The 27972-nt window shown below is 49.2% G+C and overlaps 2 protein-coding genes across 2 annotated transcripts in view; one reads left to right on the top strand and one right to left on the bottom strand.

The window, feature by feature from the left end:
* The window catches only part of MUC20 (mucin 20, cell surface associated), a 58556-nt gene that overhangs the window by 24039 nt on the left and 6545 nt on the right, over positions 1 to 27972 (top strand). The gene's annotated exons all lie outside the window — the stretch shown is intronic.
* Positions 811 to 27951, bottom strand: MUC4 (mucin 4, cell surface associated). Its single transcript, XM_049628351.1, has 26 exons — positions 24667 to 27951; positions 24179 to 24198; positions 23937 to 24040; positions 23445 to 23594; positions 22057 to 22190; positions 21001 to 21165; positions 20591 to 20746; positions 19463 to 19593; positions 17766 to 17854; positions 15624 to 15803; positions 15326 to 15451; positions 14456 to 14575; positions 13867 to 14075; positions 13353 to 13443; positions 12760 to 12927; positions 12133 to 12234; positions 11505 to 11735; positions 10064 to 10201; positions 8458 to 8639; positions 7935 to 8094; positions 6980 to 7159; positions 6467 to 6540; positions 5053 to 5117; positions 4731 to 4969; positions 2653 to 2815; positions 811 to 1337 (listed from the first exon to the last, which is right to left on the bottom strand). Exons 1-26 carry the CDS (start codon positions 27751 to 27753, stop codon positions 1142 to 1144), a joined length of 6660 nt encoding a protein of 2219 aa, XP_049484308.1. The 5' UTR covers positions 27754 to 27951; the 3' UTR covers positions 811 to 1141.

The raw sequence follows: 27972 nt of genomic DNA on the forward strand, positions 1-27972 counted from the left end.
GACAATTGACATAAACTGGACTAATCAGATTCTCCCTTCAGAGATTTGGGATTTAGGACCAAGAGGTCCAGTTTCTACAATAGAGTTGGAATTGAGGTATTTGAGACACGGGAATTGTGGACCCATTTATTGTTGGACGTGTTACACCAGATAGGTGTGAAATTCTGCCTGCTAGGAGAGAAGTGTAAGGTCAAAACTGGTCAGGTTGCTGGGAGCAAGCAGAGTGGGGCCAAGGGACTGTGGGGTGGAGAGGCTCAGAAGACTCATTGGGGCTCAGGAAAGGACAGAGATCGTATATGAGGGATTGGGTGCTTCAGGTCTAAGGAGGGGGTTGGTGGCCTGCTTCTCAAGGAGGGGAGCTGGAACAGTTTAATCCCTCCTGCAGGGAACACAGGCAGTGGGGGACAGGAACCAGACAGGTAAAGGCACAGAGTGTATTTATCCTCTCAGAACTGATGGACAGAGACTAGCAAGGCAGGGAGGGTTCATAGGTGAGTCCGGGCTACTCCATATGGGGTATCTCAACCATCCTCCTCCGAAAACCAGGATTTGGCTTGTGTTCTTTTCCTCAGGGGAAGAAAATGATGTGGGGGCTGAAGCAAGGATTCACCTGGGTGGAGCAACAAGCTTCCCAACAGAGTAGCTGAGGGCTGAAGCAGGACTGGGTCCAATCCACCTCTTCTCCTCCACTCCCTGTGCCTCACCCTTCAGACCCCTGAGAAAAACCACAAGTGGAATCCATGGCTTGGGAAACAAAAAAGTCAGAAGGATTTTACTTAAATAGACTTTAATTAGAAGTAAATTGGAGTTTTGTATACAAATGCATTTTGGATTTTAACTGAGACATTATTAACTCTGATGTGTGTGTATGTAAGTCAGTGTCCTTCTTGCAGGTATGTATGTGTAAGAATCCATCCTTTAAGTAGGTGGTCTTTATGGCCCTTTCTGTCTGCCTCTGTGTCTACTGAAAAGGTGTGCTATTGTCTTTATTATTACTCATTCCCTTGAAGAATCCTGAATCACCTTCAGGCACCTTCCTTTTCCCAGTCTCCTCAAAGCCAAGGTACTGGTCAATACGTGGGTGAGGCTGGGGTGGGTCCTGAAGTATCTTAGGCCCCAGCTACCCCTTTGGGGTGAGGCCTCAGCTTTCTGTGTCCAGAGGGTAGGAGTACTGGTTCCTGGGGTAGCACCAGAAGCGCAGGACCACAAACACCACCGCCCCCAGCAGCAAGAGGGCTCCCAGTGCTCCAAAGAGGATCCCGAAGAAGGCGCCAAGCTTCATGCTCAGGTGCTCACAGCGTTCGCCCCAGGGCGTGTAGATGGAGAAGGGCACACAGCTGGGGACAGAGAGAGAAAACATGGTCAGCAGCGGGGAGGCCCCAGGAGGTTTTCCACAACAGGCTGGGATCCCCTCTGGGGAACGAGGCCGAGCTGAAGCCATGCCCACTGGCTAGCGGAGGCTGGAGGGGGTGAATTCACCTGGAGTCAGCTCCACCTGGCTGCAGGTGAGCACGTGCAGGCACAGCCCTGGCTTCTGCCAGCCCTCCTTGGAGGGGAGAGGGCTGGGTGGATCTGGGATTGCAATGGGCACGAGGGTAGATGCACTGATGTGACATGAGGGCCCTGGGTGGCACTGCCCTTCTCTTCCCTAGCAGGCCTGTAGGCTTAGTGCACTCCCCTCATGGGAGACCCTTAGACTGCTGATGAACTGAGGGGACTTAGGACACCAGTTGCAGAGGGCCTCCCCTGACTGGTACTCTTAAGGAGGGGCAGGGATGGACCTAGACACAAGGCAGTGGGTGCCTCTCCACAAAGAGACAGCAGAACGTCCACCCCAGAAGCAAAATCAGGTGGAAGAGGTTGCCTTTGGAACCCACATCCTGCTGCTTAACTTACTGGGTACCCTGGGCAGGTTCTTTACCTATCTCTTCCTTAAAATGCTCATAATACCAGGGCACCTGGGTGGCTCAGTTGGTTAAGCATCTGACTTTGGCTCAGGTCATGATCTCATGGTTCGTGGGTTCGAGCCCTGTGTCAGGCTCTGTGCTGACAGCTCAGAGCCTTGAACCTGCTTTGGATTCTGTGTCTCCCTTGCTCTCTGCCCCTTCCCCACTGACTCTCTCTGTCTCTCAAAAATAAACATTAAAAAAAATTTTTTTAATTATTAAAAAAAAGTGCTCATAATACCAGGGCACCTTGGTGGCCCAGTCAGTTGAACATCCAACTGACTTTTGATCTCGGCTCTGGTCATGATTTCCACACTGACAGCATGGGGCCTGCTTGGGATTCTGTTTCTCCTTCTCTCTACCCCTCCTCTGCTCATGCTCACTTTCTCTCTCTCTCTCTCTCTCTCTCTCTCTCTCTCTCTCAAAATAAAGAAATAAACTAAAAAAAAAAAAATGTTCATAATACCTACCCAGTAGCTAGTTTGAGTTTTAGAGGTGATATAACATCTTTATTCTCCACACAGGGTAGGCACTCACACATCTTTTCCCTGGTCGCTTTTTCTCTGATCCCCGTTTGCTCAGTTACAGAAGATACATCCTAACTTTCAGACACCACAAAATACCATGGGGTTTCTGGGCCCCTTGCAGCATCTTTGCCCAGCTCGGATTCCCCAGCACTGCCCTTCCTGCCCTCTCTCCGACTCACCTGCAACGGGGCCCTTGGGGCAGGTGCTGGCACTGGCCTCCGTGCTCACAGTAGCCCTCACTGCACGGGGACACACAGGTCAGGCCACTGTGGGGGCTGTAGACCAGGTGGTAACCCTTGTAGCCATTGCATTTGAAGTAAGTCTTCAGCATGCTCACGTTCACTGTCAGGTAGGACGCAGATGAACATGAAAGCAATCAGTAACACCAAATCTATACCGTTTCGATCAAGAATGCCGTTTTCGAGCATTTTTCCTGAGAAATATTTGGAAAAGTGCACAAATACCTATGTTCACGGAAGTCTAGAGCAGCATGGTTTATAACAGCAACAGTGTTTAATAAGAGGGATTTTGTTAATGAATATTGTGCAACCGGTAACCACCATGACAGGGAAAGTGCATTGGTTAAGGGCAGATGCTTTGAAGGAAACCAGACCTACGTTAAAATTCAAACTCTACTACTAACTAGTTGTGTGATTTGGGGGAAATTTCTTAACTCTTTCAGCCTCGATTTCCTTATCTTTTATAAGGAAACGATAATAATAGTACCTACCACGTTGTGAAAGTTAAAGGAGATAATATATACAGAATATTCAGTACGTTGCCTAACATAGTAAGCACTCAGTAAATGGTCACTATTGGTATAACATTCTGTTTAAATAAAATATAGCACACTATGCTAAAATGTGTGATAAAATATCAAATGGGAATACATACATAATACACAAAGTAATATGTTCACAGTTGTTTAAGTAATGAGGTTATCAAAACATTAGGCACGACTTTATCCTTTATTATAAACAATATTTATATTTGTGAAGATCCCTGTGTGTAAAAGAAAATTCAGAAGGATGTGTGCGAAATGGACTTGTCTTTGGGGATTGGAGTTACGGTGATTTTTTTTCTCTTTTTGTTAATTTGTGTTTCGTAAAGTTTCTACGATAAACATATTGTACTTGTATAATAAAATTTTGGGGGGGGGGTTGGTTTCTTTAATAAAAGTTATAGTCAGGTCTAGGACAATTGTTCTCTTACCACCTACCCCTAACCCCCTACCGCACATACACAAAGTAGTTCAGAGGATTTCACACTGTCGCTCCCAGGAGGGAGGAGACCCATACTGGACCCCAGAAGAAGCTCTTGCTTGGTCCCACCCTCCAGTAACACGCTGGCTTCTGTTGGGTTCGGTGTGGTTACTGCCCTGTTCTCTGCTACACTCCCAAAGTAGCGTAGGCCAATCCTTTCCTTCCTTGGTAAGCTTACCAACTCATCTCATTCTTGTTCCAGGATAACAAGGGGCTATCACAGCTGAAAGGGACCTCAGAAATCCTGTCTCATTTTCCAGGTTGGGGTGTTAAGGCTTGGATTGGGGATGGCTTTTGCCTAGGGTCACACCTCTCAAGGAGGGGATATTTCTGCCCCCGAGCCAGGTCTCCAGGCTTCAGCTTAATATCCTTTAGCTGGAGGGCAAAGGTAAAAGGGATGTCCCTGCTTATGTTTATAAAGTGCAATGTTATTTTAACAAAATCATTAACAATTTTATTAAAAAAAAGAAAACCGTTAGTGGTCATGGTCGGAAATTGGCAATTAGAGTAAATGCTCCATGAAACTGTATCCCTGCGGATTCATCAAGCAGTATTTTGTGCTCTGCTCTTGTATCTAGAAAGCTGGTAGGTAAAATGTTTATAATTTCCCTCAAAAGGGCACCTGGGTGGCTCAGTTAGGCGTCCGACTTCAGCTCAGGTCATGATCTCACAGTTCTTGGGTCCAAGCCCCGCATTGGGCTCTGTGCTGACACCTCAGAGCCTGGAGCCTGCTTTGGATTCTGTGTCTCCCTCGCTCTCTGCCCCTCCCCTACTTGTGCTCTGTCTCTCTGTCCCTCAAAAATAAATAAACATTAAAAAACATTTTTTTTAAATCACAAACAAAAAACTAAGTTACTTGCTTCTTGCTTATCTGTGGCTCTCCGTAGAAAACTTTTCCACCATGGGTTTGTGTGGGCTGAAGATCTGTGATAGGTCCCCTCCATTTACCTCCTCCCTCAGCTATCCCTGTGACTATCCCCAGGAAAGTGACTCACAAGCCTTCACACTGTACACATCTTCCCTGGAGATGGAATGGAAGTTCACGTTTGTCCTGGGCCCCTCACTTCTGTTCCATCTCCTCCATGAGGCCTGGGGTAAGAATGCCTCTACCACTGCATCCAGCAGCTTGGTGTTTAGGAAGTCGATAACAGGACCCCGAGGGAGGTACTGGAACTCCGAGATGACACTCCAGCGTTGAAGGTTTCTTCCTGAGGCCTGTGTTGCCCCAGAATTGCTGTGTGGGAGGGGTACAGTGAGGAACTAAAGGTGGAAGGGGAAGGGAGGACCTGGGGAGCAGGCGGGGACAGTCCCACTTACATTGGTACCACTTGGCTGTTCTGGAGAAAAGCCCGCACATCCAGCTTCCCCAGTCTGTAGGCCACCTAGGGAGTGGGTGGGGGAGTGGGAATGAGGCCCTGTCCAAAGAGGAGACCCTTCCCACTTGAATGCATTTGTTTATCCATATCTGGCTCTTTCTTTGCACATGAGTGCCAGGACCTACAGAATGTTTCTCATCCATTTCTACATCCCTAAACCCCAGCCTAGCCTGGTAACTGGCATGGGTCCCTGCTTAATAAAATTTTGTTTGTGAAGGGCACCTGCGTGGCTCAATCAGTTAAGCATCTGACTCTTGATCTCAGCTCAGGTCATGATCTTATGGTTCATGAGTTCAAGCCCCACCTTGGGCCCTGCACTGACAGTGCGGAACCTGCTTGGGATTCTCTCTCTCCATCTCTGCCCCACCTCTGCTCTCTTGCACACCCACTCGTGCTTGCTCTCTCTCAAAAATAAACAAGTAAATATTAAAAGTTTGTTGGTGAGTGAAGGCATACCTCCCTGCCTCCAACAACAAGGGGAGAATCTGGAATGAATGACTCATGCCTTGCCTCTCTTCCATGACTCACCCAATCATTCTCTCCCCACATGTATATTGAACATTGATTATGTTTAGCCAGACCTAGGGGATGGTCAGGTGCTGGGGACTTCAAGCTGACTCAGGAACAGTCTATACTCAGAGACCCATAGTCTGGTGAAGTGAATAAGCATGAACAGATTTTACCATTCAGAGTGTGGAATGCTGTAGTAGTAGCAATCATAATAATAATTATTATAATTTTTTGAACACTTGTGTTTTAGGCACTGCAGTAAGTGCTTTACATACATTATCATTTAAAACTTGACACAACCCATTGACATAGGTACCATTATTATTTCTGTGTTACAGATGAGACATCAAATAATTTGTCTAATTGTTACACATGCTTGAGGGAATGGTAGAGCCAGGATTTTAACCTGGGTATGTAGGATTATAGAGCCTCAGTAATTCAACTACTGTGGTACTCTGTCTGTGGTTGAGGAATGGACAAGGGCATAGGAACGAAGAAGAGGAAGCTGCCAGTTCCCTCTGGGAAGTCAGGGAAGGCTTCCTGGAGGTGAAATGCCAGACCAGGTGCAGGTCTTTAGGGATACTCAGAAGGAGGGGCTGGGGTGACTTGACCACCCTAGACAATGTTCATTGTGGTCTGGTTATTCCAGTCCCCTTGGAGGTCTCTGTCTGGGGGATTCCTGCCTTCCTCATTCGCTGCTTTCCCTGGGGCAGGAGGCTCCAGCCTCTTCTGGCAACTGAATCTAGATGGATGATGAGATGTAGAACATATAAGTGATGGCCAAGACCCTACCCTAAACCTGCCAAGACCCACCTCCCCACCCAGAGCTGGCCTGCAGCACTGACCGAGGCATTGACATCTGTCATGGTGGCATTTTCTCCTTCCCTGAGTGAGAGCTGGATGATTCTTATGGGAAGATCTGGAGATGGGAGAAGCAGATTCACAATCACCTCACAGTTTACACAGACTTACCCAAGAAGTTTTTTGGGCCAGCTCAGGGAGACTGCCCCATTCGACAGTGACAGAAGGTCACCAGAGGAGTCAGAAGGGACTGATTCTGCTGAGTCTCACCCTAGTGCCCATTCCACTATGGTCAGGGCTTCCTGACTCTCATCTCTCTGGGCCATGAAGTCACCTCCAGTCTTTCCTCAGCAGACTGCTCAGGCCTGGGGTTCATGCTGTGGCAGCTACCCCTTGTCCCGCTCCCCCCGCAGCTCCCATAGCCACCAACCTACCACCACCTGAGAGAGATTGGAGTTCTGCCCTGTTGAGTTTGAGGAATGAAGCTCTGGTCCCCCGAGTTCCCCATCTTCCCCCAAGATGAGAGAAATGTGAAGGCAGAGGGCAGCTGTTGGTACCTTGATGGATGGTTGGAGTGAAATTGTTCCCAGCCACAAAGCAGCGGGTGTCAGTGAAGGCTGGGGGACAGGTGCAAGTGGGATGGCAGTCTGGCGTCTGGGAGATGTAGCAGTGGCCCTGGTTGTAGCAGTAACTCACAGGGCAGGACACGTTCTGACAGAGGGGAGAGTTCTCCAGAGCTGCAGAAGAAGGAGGGAGGACAGCAGCATCAGGCTGGGCAGCCGTGGGGAGCCCCGGCCCACAGAAAGCTGCTCCTAGGACAGGCTTGCTTTCTTTCCCCCAAAGCCCATTCAGTCTGCATTTTGCTTATGAGTCACTCTGAGCCTCAAACTATCCTTCTCCCTTTTCCAGATATTTCTCTGCTGGGCAACCCTTTTTCCTTTGCCAGGTAGGTGTTCTCCCACTTCTGCTGAGGGAATGGCATGTTTGTCAGACCCCCTGCATCAGGAAAGGACCCAGAAGGCTGGCAAGAGAAGAGCACGCCAGCCTGGTTTCCTTATTTCCATCCCTTTGTCTGCCTTATAAAGCTGTGGCTCTGCCTGCTCTGGCCATTCCTCAGAAGACACAGTGGCCTCTACATTTCATTTGGGTGCTGTAGGGACTTAGTGAAGGCCTCACTGTGATCTCCCTCATCATGACTTCACTGGAGACTTGGCTTGCGGGCTGCTGCTGGACATCTCCTCCCTTCCCCAGGCCTTCTTCAGTCTTTTGCCCTGTGTTTCCCCCATCAGGGCCTCAGGTCTGCTCTGCCCTGGCCATCCTTCCCCCTGCCTGCACAGTCTCTTCTCCTGCAGCTTCACACCTCACCATATGTCTTCACTTCCTTACTGTACCCACTTATAGTGAGCATTCTAAAGACTTGCTGGAAAAGGGGGAGAAATGGTTTGCCCTAGGCCCTCAAGGTGTCAACTGTGCCCAGGCCCTCCTCCTGCCAGGGCCCTGCTCCCGGCTCACCTGCACAATGACGCCCATCCCCAGTCAGGTTTTGGGGGCAGGCCTCGCAGCCCTCCCCAGGAATGCACTTTACATTCGGGAAGCATGGCTCCTCACAGGGGTCCCTGGAGCGTTTGCAGTAGGGGCCAAAGCTGTTCCCATCACACTTGCAGCCGGCCACCTGTAATGGGTTGCTGATCACCAGGGAGCCAGGAGGCTGAACGATTAAAGGCTTTTGGGTGTTTCTGTACTGACCTCTCTGGTCTGAGAACCTGTGGACCTTGAGTCCTTGTCTTAACTCTACCAGCATCTACTGAGCATCTTTGTGACTAGGTCGTGGTCCTGTACATCCTTGCCAAGCCCGCTGGGCCTCCCTGGAGCATTCTTTCCCCTGGCTTGAGATTGGTGTTGGCTCTACTCACCTACCACAGCTCCCAACACACACACATTACCACACAGGGACTGAAGTATGACATCCCTTCAGTTCCCACCGCCTTACCCCTCAATAAGGAAACCTCCCTCCCATCCTCCTCCCAATACTCACCTCCAGGGAGGAATTGCCCACCCAGCTGGTCTGGTTGTATAAACACTGGCTCTCTTCCCTGCAGGCACAGACCACTGTCTTTGGCTGGAGTACAGATGTCAAGTTGACTTTGGCATTTCTTGCTAGAATCTCCAGAGTGAATGGTTCCAACAACTTTGGTGTCCATAGCAATGTCCCATTCTCTGCCCCAGGAAAAACAAGACCATGAGAGCTGGGGGCCTTGATTGCTGTGCTGACTGACACATCCTGGAATCTAATACCCTGAGTGCTGATGCTAGCCTTCCCCCACCTCTCTCAGATCACCCCTCAAATGTCATCAGGCATTTCTTTGAACAAGGCTGGTTTCTTACGGTGATCCTGGTCACACCCCAAGCTGGAAGTAGCATGAGCCCCGCTAACTGACTGTTGGGTGGAACTCCACAGAAGGGAAGGCAGCTGATCCCTGAAGAGACCCCAAAGGGCAACCCCTGCCTGGGCCTGCAGGAGGATGGGACATCTAGGAGGGAAGAGAATAAGACCAGGAATTCCCCAGGCTATACTGCAGACTAAACTGGCTGCCCCTTCACATCCCTTGCCCTGATTTCTTGCCCACTCCCTCACTTCTTGGACCTTGACAAGAAGTGTCAAGGACACCAGTGTCTTGGACACCAGACAACAGTGAAACATTGTCAACAAGGACTCTTCTGATCAAAACCTGTCTTATGTTTTCCAAGAAAATAAGAAAGTCTTCATAAAGTAGTAGGTTGAGAGTTATTGATAGTAGGGAGCAGATGAGAGTAACTTGCAGGTTTTCACTCCTCAGGAGAGGAGCCCAGTGGAGGAGAAAATCTCCTGATGCCATTGGCTAGCACCTGACAGAATGCCTCATGGAGCCAAAGGGTGTAGACAAAGAAGTCCCTTCTTATGCACAGAGAAAGAAAACAAGGCAGAGAGGTGCTCTGAGCTCAAAATAAGGCCCCTAATAGATTTGGTTTAGCAAAGAACAGTCACTAGCATCACTGGTACTGGCAACAGAAGGCAGTTGCATCCTGTGGGCTTTGACTTTTTGACCCAGATCATGGTTGCAGGACTGGGCATCTCCACACCATTACTGACAGAGATGCGGCTTTGCTTGCTCCCAGCAGAGAAAAGCCACAAGCAGAGACAAAGTTAGGTAAACGTGGTTGACAAACATAAAAATAAGTGAGAAACATACCAAAAGAAGATATTTGTATCTTTAAATCATGTTCCACATTATATCATTCTTTTAATAGATTTGAAATGTTTTAAATTAGTATTTTTTAATGGTTATACTTTTTTTCTAATAATTTGGTGATTTTATAAAGATGGTTAAAGATGATTGCATGTTCTTGGATTTGAGGTGACATAACTTTTGAGTCACTTGGATGTACCCCGAGTTAGTGCAGCTAGCTGGCCAGACTGCCAAAAGCCCATCACTGCTCTTCACTGGGGACACTATCTGAATCTTAGGGATCACTCCAAGAAATGCTAGTCTTGGATATTCTGATGGAAAAGTGGAATGAAGTTGCACAGGGGATAATAATGCAAAATTACCTAAAGCTTGACTCTGCTCTCATCCCTTACACCTGCAGCCCACCGTTCTTACCAAAGAGCTTGAAGTCAGTGTTGCTGTTTCTTAGGGTGAATATGACGTTCTCAGAACTGCTGGTGTACTGAGTCAGCTTGGTCTGCCCCAGATAGGCTTCCACCACATGCTCACCCTTGATAGAAGGTGGGTACTTACCTGAAACACAAAGAGGGAATTCAGGGTTTGGGGCAGGACACTTTCTTGCCTCATGGGCAAGTCCTCTGGCTTGTGTGAACCATTCCCAGGGCTGTGACCCACCTCTGGAAGCAGGAATGATTCTGTGTACCTGCTTTCAGGTCTATCTAGAGCAGGTTGGAGTTGTACTGCCCACCTGGCCAAATCCTTATTTTCTCTTTATCTTCTCCCCACACAGGATTCAGGTCAAGTTCTTTCCTGATCAGAATGCTATGCTAGGCATGGTACACAATGAATCAGAGAACAGGGTTGTTCAGATCATCACAGAGTTTTACCTTTGGAAGAGGGCTGAAAACCAAGAGGGTAATCTCTAGATGGGCATTGCATTTGTCAGGAAATAGAGGAAAATGCTTTCTCACTGGATGGAGTGCCGGGGTGGCTCAGTCAGTTAAGCATCCAACTCGATTTCTGCTCAGGTTATGATCTCGAAGTTCATGAGTTTGAGCCCCACATGTCAGTGTAGAGCCTGCTTGGGTTTCTCTCTCTCCCTCTCTCTCTGCCTCTGTCCTACACTCTCTCTCTCTCTCTCTTAAAGTAAATAAACTTAAAAAAAACCTTTTCACTGATACCTGTCTTTTGGAACCCTGCTGTTTCCATTTTATTGTTCATTCACTCATTCATTCACTCATTCAGTCATTTAACACATATTTATTGAGTGCCTAACCTAACATATGACTGACACTATTCCATGTAGTGAGGACACAGCAATAAACAAATAATCAAAAAGATATCTATGCAAATTAGAAAATATGCTAGATAGTTATAAATGCTAGGGTGAAAAAAAAAGAAAAAGCAGGAAAGGTAAATGGGAAGTATGGGTAAATGTGAAATTTTAGACAGGCTAGCCAAGAAAGGCACTGCTGAGAAGGCGACTCTATTTGCACAGAGCCTTGAAGGAGGTGAGAGGCTGTCCGGAGGAAGGGCAGGGAGTCCAGGCAGAGAACAGTAGGTGTGGAGTCTGGAGCTGGTGGTGAGCCTGGTGTGTTTGAAGAAGACAGAGAAGCCAGTGTGTCTGGAGTGGAGAGTGCAGGGTGGGGAGGAACAGAGGAAGAGTTTGAGAGGCCCGAGGGTCAGGTAGGAAAGGGCTGTGAAGGCCATCACGGAGTGAGCTGGGGAGTCACGGGAGGCTGAGCAGAGGAATAACATGAACAAAAGAATCTGTTACATTTGAAAAACGCGTAGCCTAAAGGAATATCATGAAAGGGGGGTGCTCCACATCTGCCACCCAAGTCTGCAAATGCCACCTGGGCCTCATGCCACTTACTGAGGGTGGCGTTCATCAGCTGGTATCTGCTAAAGAGCATCTTAGTGTTCAGGCCGGTGCTTGTGTTTCCTGTGGCCAGGCTGTCATAAATGCACTGCTCATCTCCATTACACTCAGAGACCAGATTTTCACCCGAGTTGTTGTTCTTCAGTTGGAAAAGGAAGACAGGGGTGAAGTTGGAAGGGAGAGGGTTGTCTCTCTTGCCAAGGAGTCTTGTATCATTGATTTTCCCTAGAACATATGAAGTACAATGGTAGTGGTACCAGGGGTGGGATTCCAGCTATACTTCTCCTGTGTCCACCCCTTACCCTCACTTTATATGCCTTGGGGTGAGGGAGGGGGTGTGAAGGGACAAAGTGACTTCAGCTTTTGAGGCTGGAAATCCCTGCTGTAGTGAGTAAGGGCCACCACTTCCCTCGCCTTCTCTTCCAGGTAGAGAAATGCAGGGAGGGATGGGGGTGGAGGGGACAAATCCGGGGTAGCCCCAGAATCCTCAGCATTTCCTCCTGGCCTTTCCACCCCTCCCTCACAAAGGATGGAGGTCTGGCTCCCACAGGCCCGAGGGAGACAATGCTTCCTTCATCCCACCCCAGCCACATCTAACCCGAGGATTCAGGCCCAGACTCACAGGTCATTCCAAATTGATAAAGCTGCCACTCATTGCTTTTGTTGAGAATGGTGGAGCCATTGGGCATCCTGAAGTCATCATCTGGATTGTCGTTCCAGACTCCTGAGGGACAGAGTAGGAGATTGGCCACCCTGAAACTGTGGCTCTCCCCTTCCCTGAGGAGCGTCCAACAGGTCACATTCAAGGTGTGAGGGGAAGTAGGGGTCTGGGAAGCCCCTTCCAGTTGTATCTGTTCTCGGTTCAGTCCTTCCAGAGGAGGGAAGAGGACCAGACCTCATAGCCCACCCCTCAGTCTCAGGGATAGAGGAGGAGAAAATGGAGGAAGGAGGGAGAGGAAGTAGGGGCTGGAGGGAGAGAAAGGGCGTCCTCAAAGCCCCCTTGGCTGCCCTAGAACGAGAGCTTTGGGAGAACAAGAAATGAGCCTCAAAGGAAGCTGAAGAGGTCCCTTGCTCCTCCCCACCTCTCTGTGCCCTCAGGGTTCTGTTCCAAGGAGGCTGAGAAAGGGAAGCTCAGCCTGGGGTGTCCACAGGCCAGCTGGATGGGGAGCTGCCTGTGGGCTGGGGCCCGTGCTCTTGATGCTACTGCTGCCGCCACTGCCTCAAAGGCAGAGTCCTGTCTGCTTCTCACCCAGGAGGCCCTCTGTGCTGTTTCGATACTCCTCTGGGAGGCTGCAGGAGGCATGGAGGATGTTGGAAAGGGCGGTCACGGAGATGGTCACGGTCCCATCGAAGCTGGCTGACACGAGGGAGCCATTGCGGGTCATTACAATGCCGGTGGTGTTGAATATCTCCTGGCCTGGGATGTTGAGAGACAGATGAGAAAGAAACCAGCTTTCAAACCCTGCAGACCCGAGACTTGGCAGTAGTGAAGGGTCAAGATGTTGAGGGGGAGACTCAGAGCAGCTCTGGGGTGTCCTGGGAGTGCCTTTTCCAGGGGCTGAAAGCCACACTCACAGGACACCCCCTTCTTCCTGGAGCCTGGAGACAGGGACTACTACAGACAAGCCATCACTGCAGAGGAGGGAGAGAAGTGAGAAGAGAAAGCGGTGAAGAAGCTGTTCAGGCACAGCTGCTGAAAGAACAGGGGGTGAAGCAGGGGTGCCAACCCGTCTCCACTGCCCCAGTGCTGCTGTCTCTACATGGCGTCCAGGCCCTGGGTGCCCTGCTAAAGCCTGACCCGGGGAAGCAGGACCAGGTGGCTGACAGCTGTCCCCAGCCTACCTTCTGGGTCTTCATGGTTAGTCTCAAATGTCACAGTCTGGTTATTGACCTGCACATGGATTGTGTCATTCGGCTTGAGGAGCCATCGAACCTGGAAGGAAATTGGAGGAGGCCTAAGCCTGAGGTGGGCCAAGAGGCTGAGAAAAGAGGCTTCAGAGAATCCGGACCTGAGCCCCAGAGGAACATGTAGGTGGGTGTGATGATGAGGTTATGTAGCTAACATCTTGGGAGTGCTTAGCCCAGGCCAGCCTCTGAGGCCAGATTATCTCATTTAAATTGCACAACAGCCCTGCAGGGTAGGTAGTATTATCCTCATTTTACTACAATAAAACCAAGGCACTGGAAGTTCAGTTGTTTCTTCAGAATCACATGGCTGCTGGAGCCAGGACCTGAATCCCACTGTCTCTGGGGTTGAGTCTCGAACCACTACCCTGGCAGGATGTATCCTCCCTCCCTGCTGCCCTGTTCCCTTCTTCCTTCTTTCTCTTCTCCTTGGCACCCCTGCCTCACTCACTGTGATGGGGTTCAGGCTGCTGGTGTTGTATTTAGCTGCAAAGGCAATGAAGTTGGTGGCCTGGGCTGAGCTGGTCTGGGCAGTGCGGCCCTGCAGCAGGAAGGAGGAGTTTCTGTCCCAGGCCCGGACCAGCAGGAAGTCCCCCAGTCCGTTGAAGGTGTAATTGGCACCATCCAAGGTGGTGATGTGGGGATCCCCAAACATCCAGGCTGAATAAAAGGAGAGACCACACTGATATGGCAGACCAGGGAAGGGTCTGAGATCCCCACCGCCTCCAGGCAGACTCAAGCCTGGGAGGGGTTCACTGAGTGTAGAACCATTCCCGGAAGCCCTCTTGCACTTTTGTGCCCCTACCCAAATTCACATAGACCCATTACCTCCGCCCCCTACCTTTTCACCCCTTCCCCAATGCCAGGTACAAAGCTCCTCTGTTTGCCATTGGCCGCACACTTGAACCATCTGCATCTTCCCTTGTGGCCACAACCCATCCCTGGGAAGCTAGCACTGCCCTGGTCCAGGCCCCAAGAAGCTATGCCTTCCCAGATCCTCTGCCTCAGCCCTGCCCCAAGGCAGGCCCCAGCAGCCTCACCAGGCCTTGGGGGACGGTACCCAGCACAGCCGATGCGGGGCCGCCTCTGCTGGTACAGGGTACAGAAGGAGGGCTTGTTGGTCCCACGGCAGCACCAGTCCCATGGCTCCAGTTCTTGGTCTGGGGAGAAGAGCAGCATATTGCTGACAGACAGGGGACCTGCAGAGTCCAGCCGGAAGGTTTGGTAGGGCAGGATGACATGGGCAGCAAGGGCATGGTTTGGGAATCAGGCACACCTCAGATCAGATCCTGCCCCACTCAGTAGCCTCAGGTCATTGACCAGTTACCGTCTCCCTTGCAGGCTTGCTGGAACTGTGCTAACGAGCTTTCTTTCTGAGTCCCCGGGCTCAGAAAGCGCAAGAGTGGGATCATGTGGCTGATGGTCTGGGGGTCATGGAGGCTGCTGTGTTGTCAGGGGCAGGGGGCTGGAAGGGGGAGGATGCACAATACCCTGGTCCTCCAACCCTGTGCTCTCTAGCTCCTTTGGAGGGTCTCTGCAGGAGATGACTCCATGTCTTCCCCAAGACTGCCAGCTAATCTGGGTCCAGAGGGACAGGGCCAGACTTGATCCCCTCCCCTTCCCTAGAAAGATGCCCCCATTCTTGTCTGGGGCAATGGGGCCAAGTGAAGATGGGACAAGAGGCACTCAATTATAAATCCCTAGGATGTCAGCTGGAAGGGATGTTGGAAGCTTCCCAACATTACAAGATCAGGAAATCAATGGCCAGAGAGGGGAAGGAGCTGGGAGGGAAGGGGGACTTCTTTCTCTGGGTCCCACTGCTTGGCTTGGTGCCCAGGCCTGGTCTCTGACAGAGAAGAGGAGAGAGCTCCAGAGAAGGTGGGGGTAAGATCTCTGTGGGACACACGTACCAAACTGCCAAGGAGTGCTCACTGTCCAGCCCTGGAGAAGCTCTCCCCAGGGCCCGTAGCTGCAGCACACGCCTCCACGCCAGGAGGAAACACGGCACAGCTGCCTGCTGCCGAGGCCCCACCAGCCTGTGACAAGTGCAGACATACTCAGGCCCAGTGCCTGTGGTGGGGGCAGGGATGCAGGGGGGAGGCTCGGGGAGGGACCCTGGAAGGGACAGGTCAGGTATGACCAGAGGGTTGGTGGGTGGGCTTATGGGAGACAGTGGGTGTGCCCCAAAAGACAGGAAGGAGGTATTACCTATGCTGATGGGCTGGAATCGTAAGTCCCACAGTCCCTGCTGCCAGGAGCAAGGGCAGGACACCTGGTTCCAGCCCCATTGGGGCCACTGGGGCTGTCTATTCAACCACTGCAGGCACCTGAGACGGTAGTTGGGCCTTTCTCCCCTGTGTAGCCTATAGACCTGCAGGCCCTGGAGACCTAGAGAAGTACAGGAAAAAGGGGTTATCCCAGCACCTAGGGCCACGAGCTCTGCTTTAGCAACCCAACTCATAACTGCACCTTGTATGCCCCTCCCCCACTCTGGATGGCTCTTCCAGGGACGGGACCCAGTTCAGATTGGTCTCTTTCATGTGACCTCCAAAAACCATTAAAGCTTGAATGTTAGGGGAGAAACCCTAGGACAAGTGCTGGGCAGGGAGGCCCACACCCACTCAGAGCCAGACCCTAGCCCTGACCTTCAGTCCACTGATCCTCTACCCTCCCGTCTGCCACTCTAAGCTCCAACACCTTCCAATCTCCCCAGACCAGTTCCTCCTCATGCATCCTCTACCTCACTAAGTGATGCCACCAGCCATCAGCTCAGACACCTGGCTTTCCCAGACCCTCCCTCTCCCCCGTGCAGACATGTCAGTGGCCAAAATAGCCAGGACAGAAGGCAGCTGGGGAGCCACAGAGAAGTTGATATGCAAAGCAGGGTCTTACTCCAGCACCATGAGGCTGAGGAGGCTTCCACTGTGCCCAGATGCCATCCTCGGAAAGGAGAAGTAGCTGGGAGAAGAAACCTTGACAGGGGTTTGAATTTAAGTTGACCTTTAACTGTAAGTTACATACTGTCCACTGCAATAGCCATGAGTGAGAAGGGGGCTCCAGGATCCAGTAAGACACAACAGGATATAATGTATTAGATTTTGACCCTGTTCCCACATAAAAGAAGAAATTATCAAGATAACTACAATTTGTTAAGGTTTTGAAGAAAATAATTATTGTTTATGATTTTCTATTCATGGATCTTCTCCACGATGGCCTGATATCATGGGAAACAAATCAGATACTCCCAACACACACACACACACACACACACACACACACACACACACACACACACACAAGGTCTCAAGTGGATGCATCTTGATAGGAGGGCCCAAATCTCCACAAGATGGCACCCATGATTCCACTTAGCTTCTGTTTACCACAAGTTTGCCACAGAACAAATGGAAGTAGATTTATACTTCATAATCTACATGGCTGATTTCTAATGCTAAAATGTCCTTCATTCTACTCACATTTTGGAAACTATAATTTCTTTCCCTTTGGGGTCGCTGGACAGTATATCGATTCATGTCCCATGGGGACTCCTGATGCTGAAGTACTGGCCCTCTTACTAGAGTGAGAGCTATTTAAGAGCAAACATGGGGGTGCCTGGGTGGCTCAGTCGGTTAAGCGTCCGACTTTGGCTCAGGTCAGGATCTCGCGGTCCGTTAGTTCGAGCCCCGCTTCGGGCTCTGGGCTGATGGCTCAGAGCCTGGAACCTGCTTTGGATTCTGTGTCTCCCTCTCTCTCTGCCCCTCCCCCGTTCATGCTCTGTCTCTCTCTATGTCAAAAATAAATAAACGTTAAAAAATTTTTTTAAAAAGAGCAAACATAGTCTTTTTCCTTTTTTTTCCCCCTTCATATTCCTGACTCTTAGCACAGCATTCAGCACACAGTGGGTGCTCAACAAATGATGACTGAAAGAATGTCAGACCTCTAGAACTCCTCTTGGTAGATTCCCTCAAGGGATCTCATCGGGATTCTCATTCCAGCTCCGGGACAGGACACTTGGAGTATCGTCCTCAGTGCCCATTCACATCCCCACCTCCTGCCATGACCCTGTCCTCACTCCCAGGCTCTGGGCCCCACTGAGAGACCTGGGTTTGCCTCATCCCAGGGAAAAGACGTATAGCTCCAATTGAGACTGTACTACATCAGGGTGCAGAAGGTACCAGCTGTGCCTTGGATAGTGCCAAGTCCTGATTACACTTGGGGGTCAGATGATGCCGGGGACACCCTTTGGGATGGTAGAGACACTACAGAGCTGCCTCTCTAGGACTGTCATGACACCTGGAGTTGAGGACAGAAGGACTTGAGTCCAGCTCATGTGTGGAGAGGTGGTGCTTTTACCTGAGTTGGAATTCAGGAATTGGTCTGGATGATACTTCTCCCACACTGGCTGGAATGTCAGTGGGCTGTTTTCAAAATACCCATCTCCACTGCAGGCAAAGGAAAGAATTTCAGGTCTCTGTCACTCCCAGGGTCTTTCCTCTCAGTTGGCAAGTTATACATTCATCCAGTCAGTTGGAAAGACAGTCACTCGGTCCAGCTAATTATTAGATATCAGCTTGTAAGTCAGTTATGAAGTCAGTTCATCAGCCAGCCAGCATCACTGACTCCCAGCAGCAGGCAGGAGAGGGCAGAGATGGGGGGTGAAGGGTGGGATGACCCTAATCTATTCTACATCTGGTTGCTAACTCTAAGAAGTTGGTTATGAGACAGAGGTGTGAAAACAACAGAGTTCAGGCCTCCTTCTGATTAGTTTCCCTTCAACTGGGGATGGGACAGAGGGCTGTGTAGGGGACAGTACATGGTGAGGGCTAAAAGCCAGTCTCTGCATTTAGACAAGCATGGATTCAATGCCCGATTCCAGCCCTTAGTAACATGGTAGCCATGAGCAAGTTACTTAACCTGTTGGATCTGTAGGTTTTACATTGGTAGGAAAGAGACAACAGTAGCATCCACCTCACAGTATTGTGAGGATTAAGTGCTGTAACATCTGTAGATCCCTCAGAACTGAGTGAGGACCTGATGCAATGGGTGTTCCACACTTGGTGTTGAGGCTCACAGCACTGCTCCAGGAAAAGGGAAATCCTAGAGTGGAGTTTGTAGCCTCACTCTGGGTGCATGCCTCAGAGCAGTGACTCCTCACCTTCCTTCCTCTCTGACACAGGTGAGGTGAGGCACGCAGGTGTGACACATACCACGGGCTACTCAGGAGGGTGTGAAATCCCTAGCTACTTGGATAATTCCACTCTTTTCTCTTTTACAGCACATCAGAAAGCAAGTGAAAGGAATGTAATTATAGGGGCAACCCTGAACACGATCTCAGAGAATTTGCAGCAATTACCAGTAACAAATTACATGTGACCTTCACAATTGATTGCACACACCAGCATCTGGAAATGCTGTGATTGAGAACTGTTGCCAGAGATGGAGTCACCTTCATACAGAGGAATCCACAGCCCCATGCCCCCACTCTCTGTCTTTCCCACTGACCCCACACAAACTGTTGGTGCCTTGGGTGAGGGGCTAATTCTCAGCCCACCAGAAGTCAGGAAGGCAGATTTCAGCTTCAAATGTCTGGGTTTCAGTTCCTGCTTTGCTGCTTCCCAGCTCTGTGACTTTGGGCAATTACTGATCTATTTTTACCTCAGTTTTCTTACTTGCGGAATGGGTAACAAAGAGTATCTCCTTCATGCGGTTTTTGTGATAATCAAATGAATAGTGTAATGAATGTTGGCTGTTACTATTGGGATATTTGAGAAGTCAAGAGAGGTTGGCTAATGTCCATAGATATCAGAGAAGTCAAAGCTCTGGGAATTATTACAATGTGTGGGGACTGGGATGGGAAAGAGAATGGCCAAGTGAATGGGTATCTTTTAATTTGAAATAGCAAGAAGCAGGAGGCAGAGTAGGTGAGTCAGAAGCAACAGTAAGGAGGCTTCATGCCTGTCCTGGGGGATGGGGGTGGGTGCACAGCAAAATCCCTGCCCTGCACCACTTCCTATTTTCTACTCAGTGCTGACTGTCTGTCTGTGTCCTACCTGGAGAAGCCCATGAGGACTGGGTTGCCTGGGCGCTGGGTCACATCCCACTGCATACCACCACTTTGGTAGAGAAACAGGGCGTAGGACCTGCTCCCGTCTGTGGAGAGGATGGCCTGGTAGGTGTTGGTCTGGAGGTTGATTGGAGATAAACATAGGGATGCCTGTGAGAGATCTGGGGTCTCCTTCCTGATGTCCCATCTCACTCCCCACACCCCTGCCCAGGCACCCACATCATCTTTACCTGGCCTACCCAGAGCAAGTTAGGGATGGTGTAGGGCAGCTTTCACCCTGGGTGTCAAAGCCCCTTCCATGGTGGATTTGCCTGCTTTGTGACTTCTGTCCAGGGAGGGGCAATAAAGGGCTCTGGTTTAGGATCCAGTTAGAAGACTGTGTGAGAAAGCCTCAGGCCTCAGAAAGAGTAGCCATGACCCCAGAGAGCTGAGAGAGGCCTATTTAGTTTCCCTGGGATATTTTTAAGGACATTGTCCAAATGTCCCCTTAACCTAAATATTGTAGACGGATGACAGCAGGTGAGACTGGAGGTTCTCTGAAGGCAGATGCCAAGCACTGTGCTTGTACAGTAGGTACAAGTAGTACCTTACTTACAAGTAGGTAAAGTAGGTAACCAATGAACTTGTTGAACCAATGAAGAAATGAGTGACTTTAGATCACACACAAGGACTATAAGAGCTGAGTCCCCAGAAGGAAGAGCAAGGACACTGTGTGGTGCAACCATTTCCATAGGATGGCCTTGCAGCTGAAAGCCAGAGTTGGAAGTCCAGAAAAACCTCAGTTCCAAGCCTGGCTTTGTCATTTGCCAGCTGGGTGACCTTGAGCAGGTTGCTTAACCTCTCTAACCATCATCTTCCTCATCTCTAAAATGTGGATAATAATATCAGGTTGAGCCATATAAATTGCCAACAGCTGGCAAAAATTCCATTTCCAATGTTTCAACCCAAGGAGTATTAGGTGAGTGCTCAGCAAACAGGGTGGGTGTGAAATGGTGCTATAATCAGCAATGTGTGCTTGAATCAGAGAGGAAGTTAGAAGAATGTCCCCTGCCTAGCACTCTAGGATATCTGGCTTCCAAATGGTTCTCAGGGAGCTATTCATTGGTCCACTCACCCCAAAGGTCCACTGGGCAGGATAGGCAGGGGCACTGACCCATGTGACTTTTAGGGTCCACCTGGCTTTGTAGTTCCGGATGTGTGCGAACTTTTTAATCCAAGACTCCACCTGCCAGACTAGCAGGTTGTGTTCATTATAGAGTGTCTCATATTCCTAGGAAAGGAAGGCAGAAAAGACAAGGAAATGAGGATACCAACTGCAGGTCTTCTCATGGTTGTGACAGGGTATTCCTGAGTCTGTGTAATAGTCCTGCTGTTTCCTCTCCACCCTCATATTTAAGCATCACTCTCTGCCCACACTGAGCCCAGGCTCTGACAGCAGTAACACTTGCACACCCTCAACATAGCCCTTTGTCTATCCTTGCTGGCTGCTGAGGGATCCCGAATGCTGGAGTCTGAAAGGCTTACCTGGTAAAATATGGTTCCATGGCTGCCGGAAAAATCAGCATCATCCCAGAATGGAGCCACCAGGGCCACAGGGTCCCAGCCTGTGAAGCCTCTAAGGGGAGGATTGGGGTAGGAGAAAATCTGGTACTCTGACTCCGGGAAAATGATCTGGCCATTATCTGTGAACTGGACACAAAGGCTCTTCTGATTAGTATTCAAGGAGGGAGTCAGGAAGGAAATGTCCCAGCCTTGGGCAAGCTCCTCAGAAGTGTGACCTCCAAGTTCTGGGTAGAACTTTAGAGATGTCAACAACCTCTACAAGGTCATACATTCATCTCCCCACCTGCTGGGAGAGCCCACTTTACATAGTTCACACTCAAATGCTCATAACCTGCAGGATACTCCTCTGTTCTAAGTCCTTCCTGACATGGTATGTTTTGCCCTGCTTCAGTGGCCGACCCCAACTATACATGGGCCCATCAGAGAATAGAGACCTCTGGGTGAATCTCCTCAGCCCCATCCTGAAGTTCCATCCACATCAGATGGGGCCAAGAGGATTGCTACTTTCACTCCCATCGCTGTGTTGCCCTATCTTAGCATGTCCTGCCTCAGCTCCCACACCCACCCCTGAGAGCTGCAGGGGCCATGACTAGCATTCCAACTCTCTTCCAGAAGCTATGGGGAACTTGGACTGAGGAACCAGGAAATAATTATAGAAAATGTAAACAGCATCAAAGGTTGTTTCCCAAGTAGAGCTTCCTACTCATAAAAAGGTCCCCTGAAAATAGTGGAGAGCTTATTGGACCCCAAGATCTCTATACTGATGTGAAGACACTTTTGTCCATGAGGGTAGCGGGAGCCTCGCCTAGTTCCCAGTCTTCCTCAGCTGGCACTGTGACATTAAAGAATGTGAATGCAAACTGAGCCAGTGGCAGGGACACAGTAGGTGCCTAGTAGGTGTTGCTTGTTGCATTCTCCCTTCCTTTCTGCCATGGTCGTTGTCACAGGCCATCTCCTAGCCCTAGAGAGAAAAGCAGATCACATGTCCTGCCCTTTGGGCTGCAGCTGCAGACTCACATAGAGGTAATCCCGGAGAGAGGAGCCAAGAGGGAAGCCAATCTGGGGCTTGAAGAGTGGTGAGGTGAAGTCCACAGTCCTCCTGACAAACTCCTGATCTCCAACGCTTGGTCCATAGGGAAAGAGGGAAACACCTGGGCCAGTACAAAGAAGAGCAGGAAGTTCTCATGGGCCTTGACTTCTTTAGGGCTGACAGAGAGCTTCCCCAAGCTTCTCCTCCACCCAACTGGGAGCCATCAAAGACTCCTCTCTCCCTGTCTCCACTTGCATTTAACCCATCTCTTCATTTTACCCCTTCAGTGGGTACTCTCATCCATTTCCAAACAGGTCCTGCTATCAGAATACCAACAAATTATTCCTTCAAGGATTCAAAGATAAAACTCCTCCAATGTTGTGAAGATGAATAATTGAAATACCATTTTGTAGAATGAGACTTATTTCCCAAGATGGTATTTCTCTAGATAAACTGGAAGACCCCCCAGAATTTGTCCTTGGACCCCTTAGAAGTACTTGGGCTCTAGTTTCAGAAACCTTGCCCTATTTCTCAAATGGCTCTCCTCCTTTCTTTCCTGGCAGTTCTCCCCTGGTTTGCTTGGAATACCACAACAGTCTGTATACATCTTTCCTGGCCTCCTCCAAATTCATTCAATGCTCCAACCAACATAGTATCATTTAGAAATACAAATCTAGCCATGTCTTCCTTGGTCCCTCACATGGAAGCCCCATTTCTCAACACTCTTCACTTTGCTTCCAGCATCCCCAAGTGCTTTGGGATCTCCTCCCTGTGCGACACTGTGACTACTTTTCATGTTTACACCTTTATTCAAGCTGTTCAAGCCTCCTGTCTGCTTGGGACACTTCCCCTTCCCCAACTCCTATTCATTCTTTCTAGGAACCCTCCTCTTCACCTTAAGCACACCCGAATGCCCCCTAGAGGTCTTCCATTGTGTGTCTAATACCCTGCATTTATTCCTCTAATTGCACCTGTCCAGGCATCAGATCTATCTCTTACTGAACAGCACCTTAATCATTTCTCTATTTCCACCTCCTCGCCCAGTGCTATGTACAAAGCCAGCCCTCAACACCCAGCTCTGATGCTATCTCATTGTCCACTGTGAGAGCTCACAACCTGAGAGGGTAGTCCATGAGCAAGCAGGCTGACACTGAGTATTCAGTTACATCACCCTTCTAAAGTGGAGACGGGGAACAGCTGGACTTCCCATGGCCCAGATGAGACAGTAGAGGTATCCACAGAACTGGCTCCCCCAGCTACCCACAAGGGTCCTCACTGGTAGATCCAATCAGGCTGCCACAACTACAGCATCTACATCTAACTCAATCCTCTCCAACCCAAGGTAGAGGGGCCCCAGGTCTACAGAATCACTTACCTTTTTTGGGCTTGATAGGGACTGGGACAGCAGTTGATTGTTTGCTTGTAGATGTGCTGGGAGTGGACGTTGTAAGGGTCTGGGAGGTTGTTGGTGGTAGTGATGTTGTGCTTCTCTGGCTGCCTGTCCTCAGTGAAGTTGTGATTGTTCCTGGGCATGCAGGGAGAGAAAACTGGAGTGGGTCTTATAGTCTGAAAGTAGCAGAGCCAAAGAGAGTCACAGACTTCAGGAGCTGGAAGAGACAGCTAGAAAGTCTCTTGTCTGTCTTTTGGTCATAACCAAATCACTCCATGAACATAAACAATTGTCTACTGGGACAGAGGGAATGGTGAGCCTGTCACTCACCACACCCCCCACTCATCTCATCTTCTTGTGGACCTGTCCTCAATGCCAGCCTGGTAGTGTCAACTCACCATCTCTCTCAAGCACTCTAGGCTGAATTGAGCCAATGGGGCCACTGTAAGAGACCGAGATATTGGAATCCCCACCTACCTGGTGTCTGAGTCTTCACAATGGAGCTTGAGGATGCAGTGGATGGTGGGAAAGTGCTGGTAACAGACAGAGGAGCAGAGTGCCCTGTGAATAGAGTGGTGGAGCTCCAGGTGACTGCAGGGCCAGGGGCTGATTGAGAGAATGAAGAGTCACTGGTTGAAGTATAGAAACTTGATATGGTCTGAGCTGTGCCCATATTACCAGAGGAAGTAAAGTCAGAGAAAGCATAGTCTGTGGATGGCTGAAGAGTAGGCAATGGACTCTTAGAATACTTAGACACTGAAGAAGTATCAGGAGTGGTCTTGATTGAAGAATATGTTGTAGGTTGAAATGACAAAGTTGGTATGGATCCAGCAACACTGTTATGATTACTCTTAGAACTCATATACATTGGCCTTGTAGTAGGGTTAGTAGTAGAAGCTACTGTTTGAACAGTTGCAGGATGTTCAGAAATGGGTGAGCTTGACTCACCCACTGAGGAAGTTGGGACTTGCATGGTATTTGTCATGGAGTTACTGACAGAACCCATAGGGGAAATGGTCACTGCAGTCATGTTTTTATGGAGGGCTGAGCTTGGAGCTGTTCTCTGGACTTCACTTGTGACCAAAACTGTAGAAGGAGAATGAGAGGCTACATCACTCAGGGTGGTAGAGACAACAGTAGTCGGCTCTTCAGTTGCCCCAGATAACAAAGTTGGCATTGCTGTTTGGGTTCTGTGGCTATCTCTGACTGGGTTGGAGATTAGTGTTGTGCTGGTGTCTGAAGATGACAGAGTGTGGGCAGTGGTTTTTGGTAACATGCGCACATTTGGTGTAGATGAAGGAGGTGGAGGTGTAACTGTTGAGAAGGTGTCAGTCACCTGGGAGACTGAGCTTATGGCTTCAGATCCTCTGGTGCTTCCTATAATTTGAGTCTGAGCCTTCTGGGAAACAGCTGATATTTCTTGAGAGGTGTTGGGGACAATAATGGACACCAATTCCATGGTTCCTGGAGTAGTGTCATGACTTGCTGCAGAGGACAACAACTCAGTTTTAGATTGAGTTATGTGGTTTTCCCTGGAGAAAGTTGGTGAGAAACCCTTGATCTTATCTGAGGTGGATATTCCCGGGAAAGCACTTCCTAAAGTTGTTTGGCTGCTTGCTGTAGATGAAGAAGCTGTAGCTGTGCCCACCAAGATGGTGTCTGCCAAAAAGGTGGTATCTGTTACCAAGGAGGCTGGTGTGTTGGTATGTGGTTCTCCAGTGGTCACTGTGCTTTGTGTCTGGTGGGTTTGGGAAATGGCTGATGTGTCAGGTGAGGCACTAGAAGCAGGGGATGTTGATTGTCCTCTTGGGCCTACTGTTGTTGAAACGACAGAGCTCTGAAAAGTGGTGCTTTTAATGGAAAGTGATGTGCCTCTTAATGTTCCCGGGCTGGTGTCAGCACTGGTTGGTGATGTCCATAGTTCTGTGGTAGTGGTAGGGACCTGAGTTGTGTGGCTGTCCCTTGAGGGTGCTGGTGTGAAGGTTGTAACTTCACCTGTGGTGGGTGTATCCTGAGGAACATTTTCTGAGGGCAAATGTCCACTTGATTTGAAAGGAGAAGTTGCAGATGTGACTGTCTTGATTGTGTCTGTCATGGGGAAGATTAAACTTGTGGTTTGGGATTCTTGTGTGGTCCGTGGACCTTGAGTATGACCTATCTGGGAAACAACTGATGATTCTTGAGAAGAGGTGCTGCTAGAGAGTGGTGTTGACTGCCTCGCTGGGCTTGATGTTATAGTTTGTTGAGATGTGTGTTCACTTAGTAAGGATGAAGGAGATGCAGATGTAACTGTTTTGACGGTTTGGGTTACATTGGAGCTTCTGCTGACATGAATATCTCCAGTGGTCCCTATGCCTTGTGTCCAGTGAGTCTTGGAAATTGCCACTGTTGTTTCCTGAGGAGATGTGCTTAGATAGGAGTGTGGGGTTGGCACTTCTTCATCTACTGTTGAGACTGTAGAGGTAACCCCAGAAATACTGCTAGCTATTGAAGAAGATGAACTTTCTGTAACCAGTATAGTGGAAACCATTGGTGTTGAAAACAGTTCTTTTTGTGACTGAGTTGTGTGACTGCTATCACTGAAGGATGAGGAAGTGAATGTTGTTTTATCTGGAATGAATGACATTGAGCTGTTGGAATGAGGCCATCCTGCTGTCTCTGTGTCTGGGTGGGTATGGAAAACTGTAGATGTTTTTGGAGCTGGAGTACTGATAGACAGTGGTGTTGGTTGTATTGCTGACTGCCATGTTGTAGAAACACTAGGAATGAAGGGAGGAAAACTACTAGTTACAGGTAGGGATGTATCTCCTGTATTTTCTACAGTAGTGTCTATTGAAGTTGAGGCTGTCAATGTCTCTGATGTTGTCAAAGGTGTTTTACTGTCACTGGAAGTAGGTGAAGTGATTGCTTCACCTGAAGGAGATATTGCCGGAGGAATTCTCCCTGAAAGAGTATGTCCACTGGGTAAAGATAAAAGAGCTGATGTGGTTGCTGATGTAATTTCACTGAATTCAGATTCTCTGGTGGTCTCTATGCTTGGAGTCTGGTAATTCTGGGTAGATGCTGATGTTCCTGGAGTAGATGTGCTGGAAAAGATTGCAATTGATTGTACTTCTAGTCCACTTTTCATGGGTACTGTTGAAGGGACTGGAATAACAGTTCTAGTAATAGGAGTTGATGTGTCCTTTCCATTACCTACAGTGGTATCTGTTGAGGTTGGTACTGTCAATAAAACTGATGTTGTTAGAGGTGCAATGCTGACACTAGAAGAGGATAGGGTGCTTGCTTTCCTAGAGGTAGATATCTCCTGTGAGACGATCTCTGTAAGAGTGTGTCCATTTAAGGAAGATGAAGGAGTTGAGGTGATGAAGACTGACGTAGTGTCGGTTTGAGATTCTCTGCTGGTCTCTATGCTCTGACTCCTGTAGTCATGAGAAAATGCTGTCATCTCTGCAGTAGAAGTAATGGAAGAGGAGGCTGTTGTGTGTCCATCTACTCCATTTGTCCTTGAGAGTGTTGAGGTGACTGGAGTAAAACTTCCTATTTCAGGGTGTGTTGTATGTTTTGTGTATCCTACAGTGGTGTCTGTTGATGCTGGTGTTATGGAAACCTCTGATGTCACTGCATGTGAGTTGCTTGCATGGGAAGAGGCTGAAGTGTCATCTGTGGAGGATGTTGACAGGGGCATTTCTGAGGTTGCCGAAGGTTTCTGGCTGATGCTGGAAGGAGATGAAGTGCTTGCATTCTCAGGGGTGGATGTCTCCTGTGAGATGCTTTCTGTAAGGGTGTGTCCACTTAAGGACAGTGAAAGAGTTGATGTGATCACTGCTGAGATAGTGCTGGTTTGAGATTCCCTGATGGTCTCCATGGTTTGAGTCCTGTAACTTTGAGAAGATGCTGATGTCTCTGGGGTAGAAGTGATGGAACAGGGTGCCGTGGACTGTTCCTCTAGTCCAGATGACACTGAGAGTGTTGAGGTGACTGCAGTAAAACTTGCTGTTTCAGGGTATGATGCGTATTTTGTGTTTCCTACGGTGGTGTCTGTGGAGGTTGGTGTTTGGTGGAACTCTGATATCATTTGATGTCTGTTGCTTGTACTGGAGGAGGCTGAAGTGTCATCTGTAGACGTTGTTGACATGGGTATTTCTGACACTGTGGAAGGTTTGTGGCTGACGCTAGAAGGAGATGAAGTCCTTCCTTCCCCAGAGACGGATATCTCCTGTGAGGTGCTCTCTGTGAGGGTGTGTCCATTTAGAGAGGATGAAGGGGTTGTTGTGATCACTGCCAATCTCATGCTGCTTTGAGATTCTCTGGTGCTGTCCTTGGTCTGTGTCCTGTGGCTTTGAGAAGACACTGTTGTCTCTGAAGCAGAAGTGATGGAAGAGCGTGCCGTGGAGTGTTCTCTTCGTCCAGTTGACACTGAGCGTATTGAGGTGACTGGGGTCAAGCTTCCAGTTTCAGGGTATGATATGTGTTTTGTGTTTCCTTCAGTGGTGTCTGTGGAAACAGGCGT

Source organism: Panthera uncia, chromosome C2 (genome assembly GCF_023721935.1).
Source record: "Panthera uncia isolate 11264 chromosome C2, Puncia_PCG_1.0, whole genome shotgun sequence".
NCBI classification, from domain to species: Eukaryota; Metazoa; Chordata; class Mammalia; order Carnivora; family Felidae; genus Panthera; species Panthera uncia.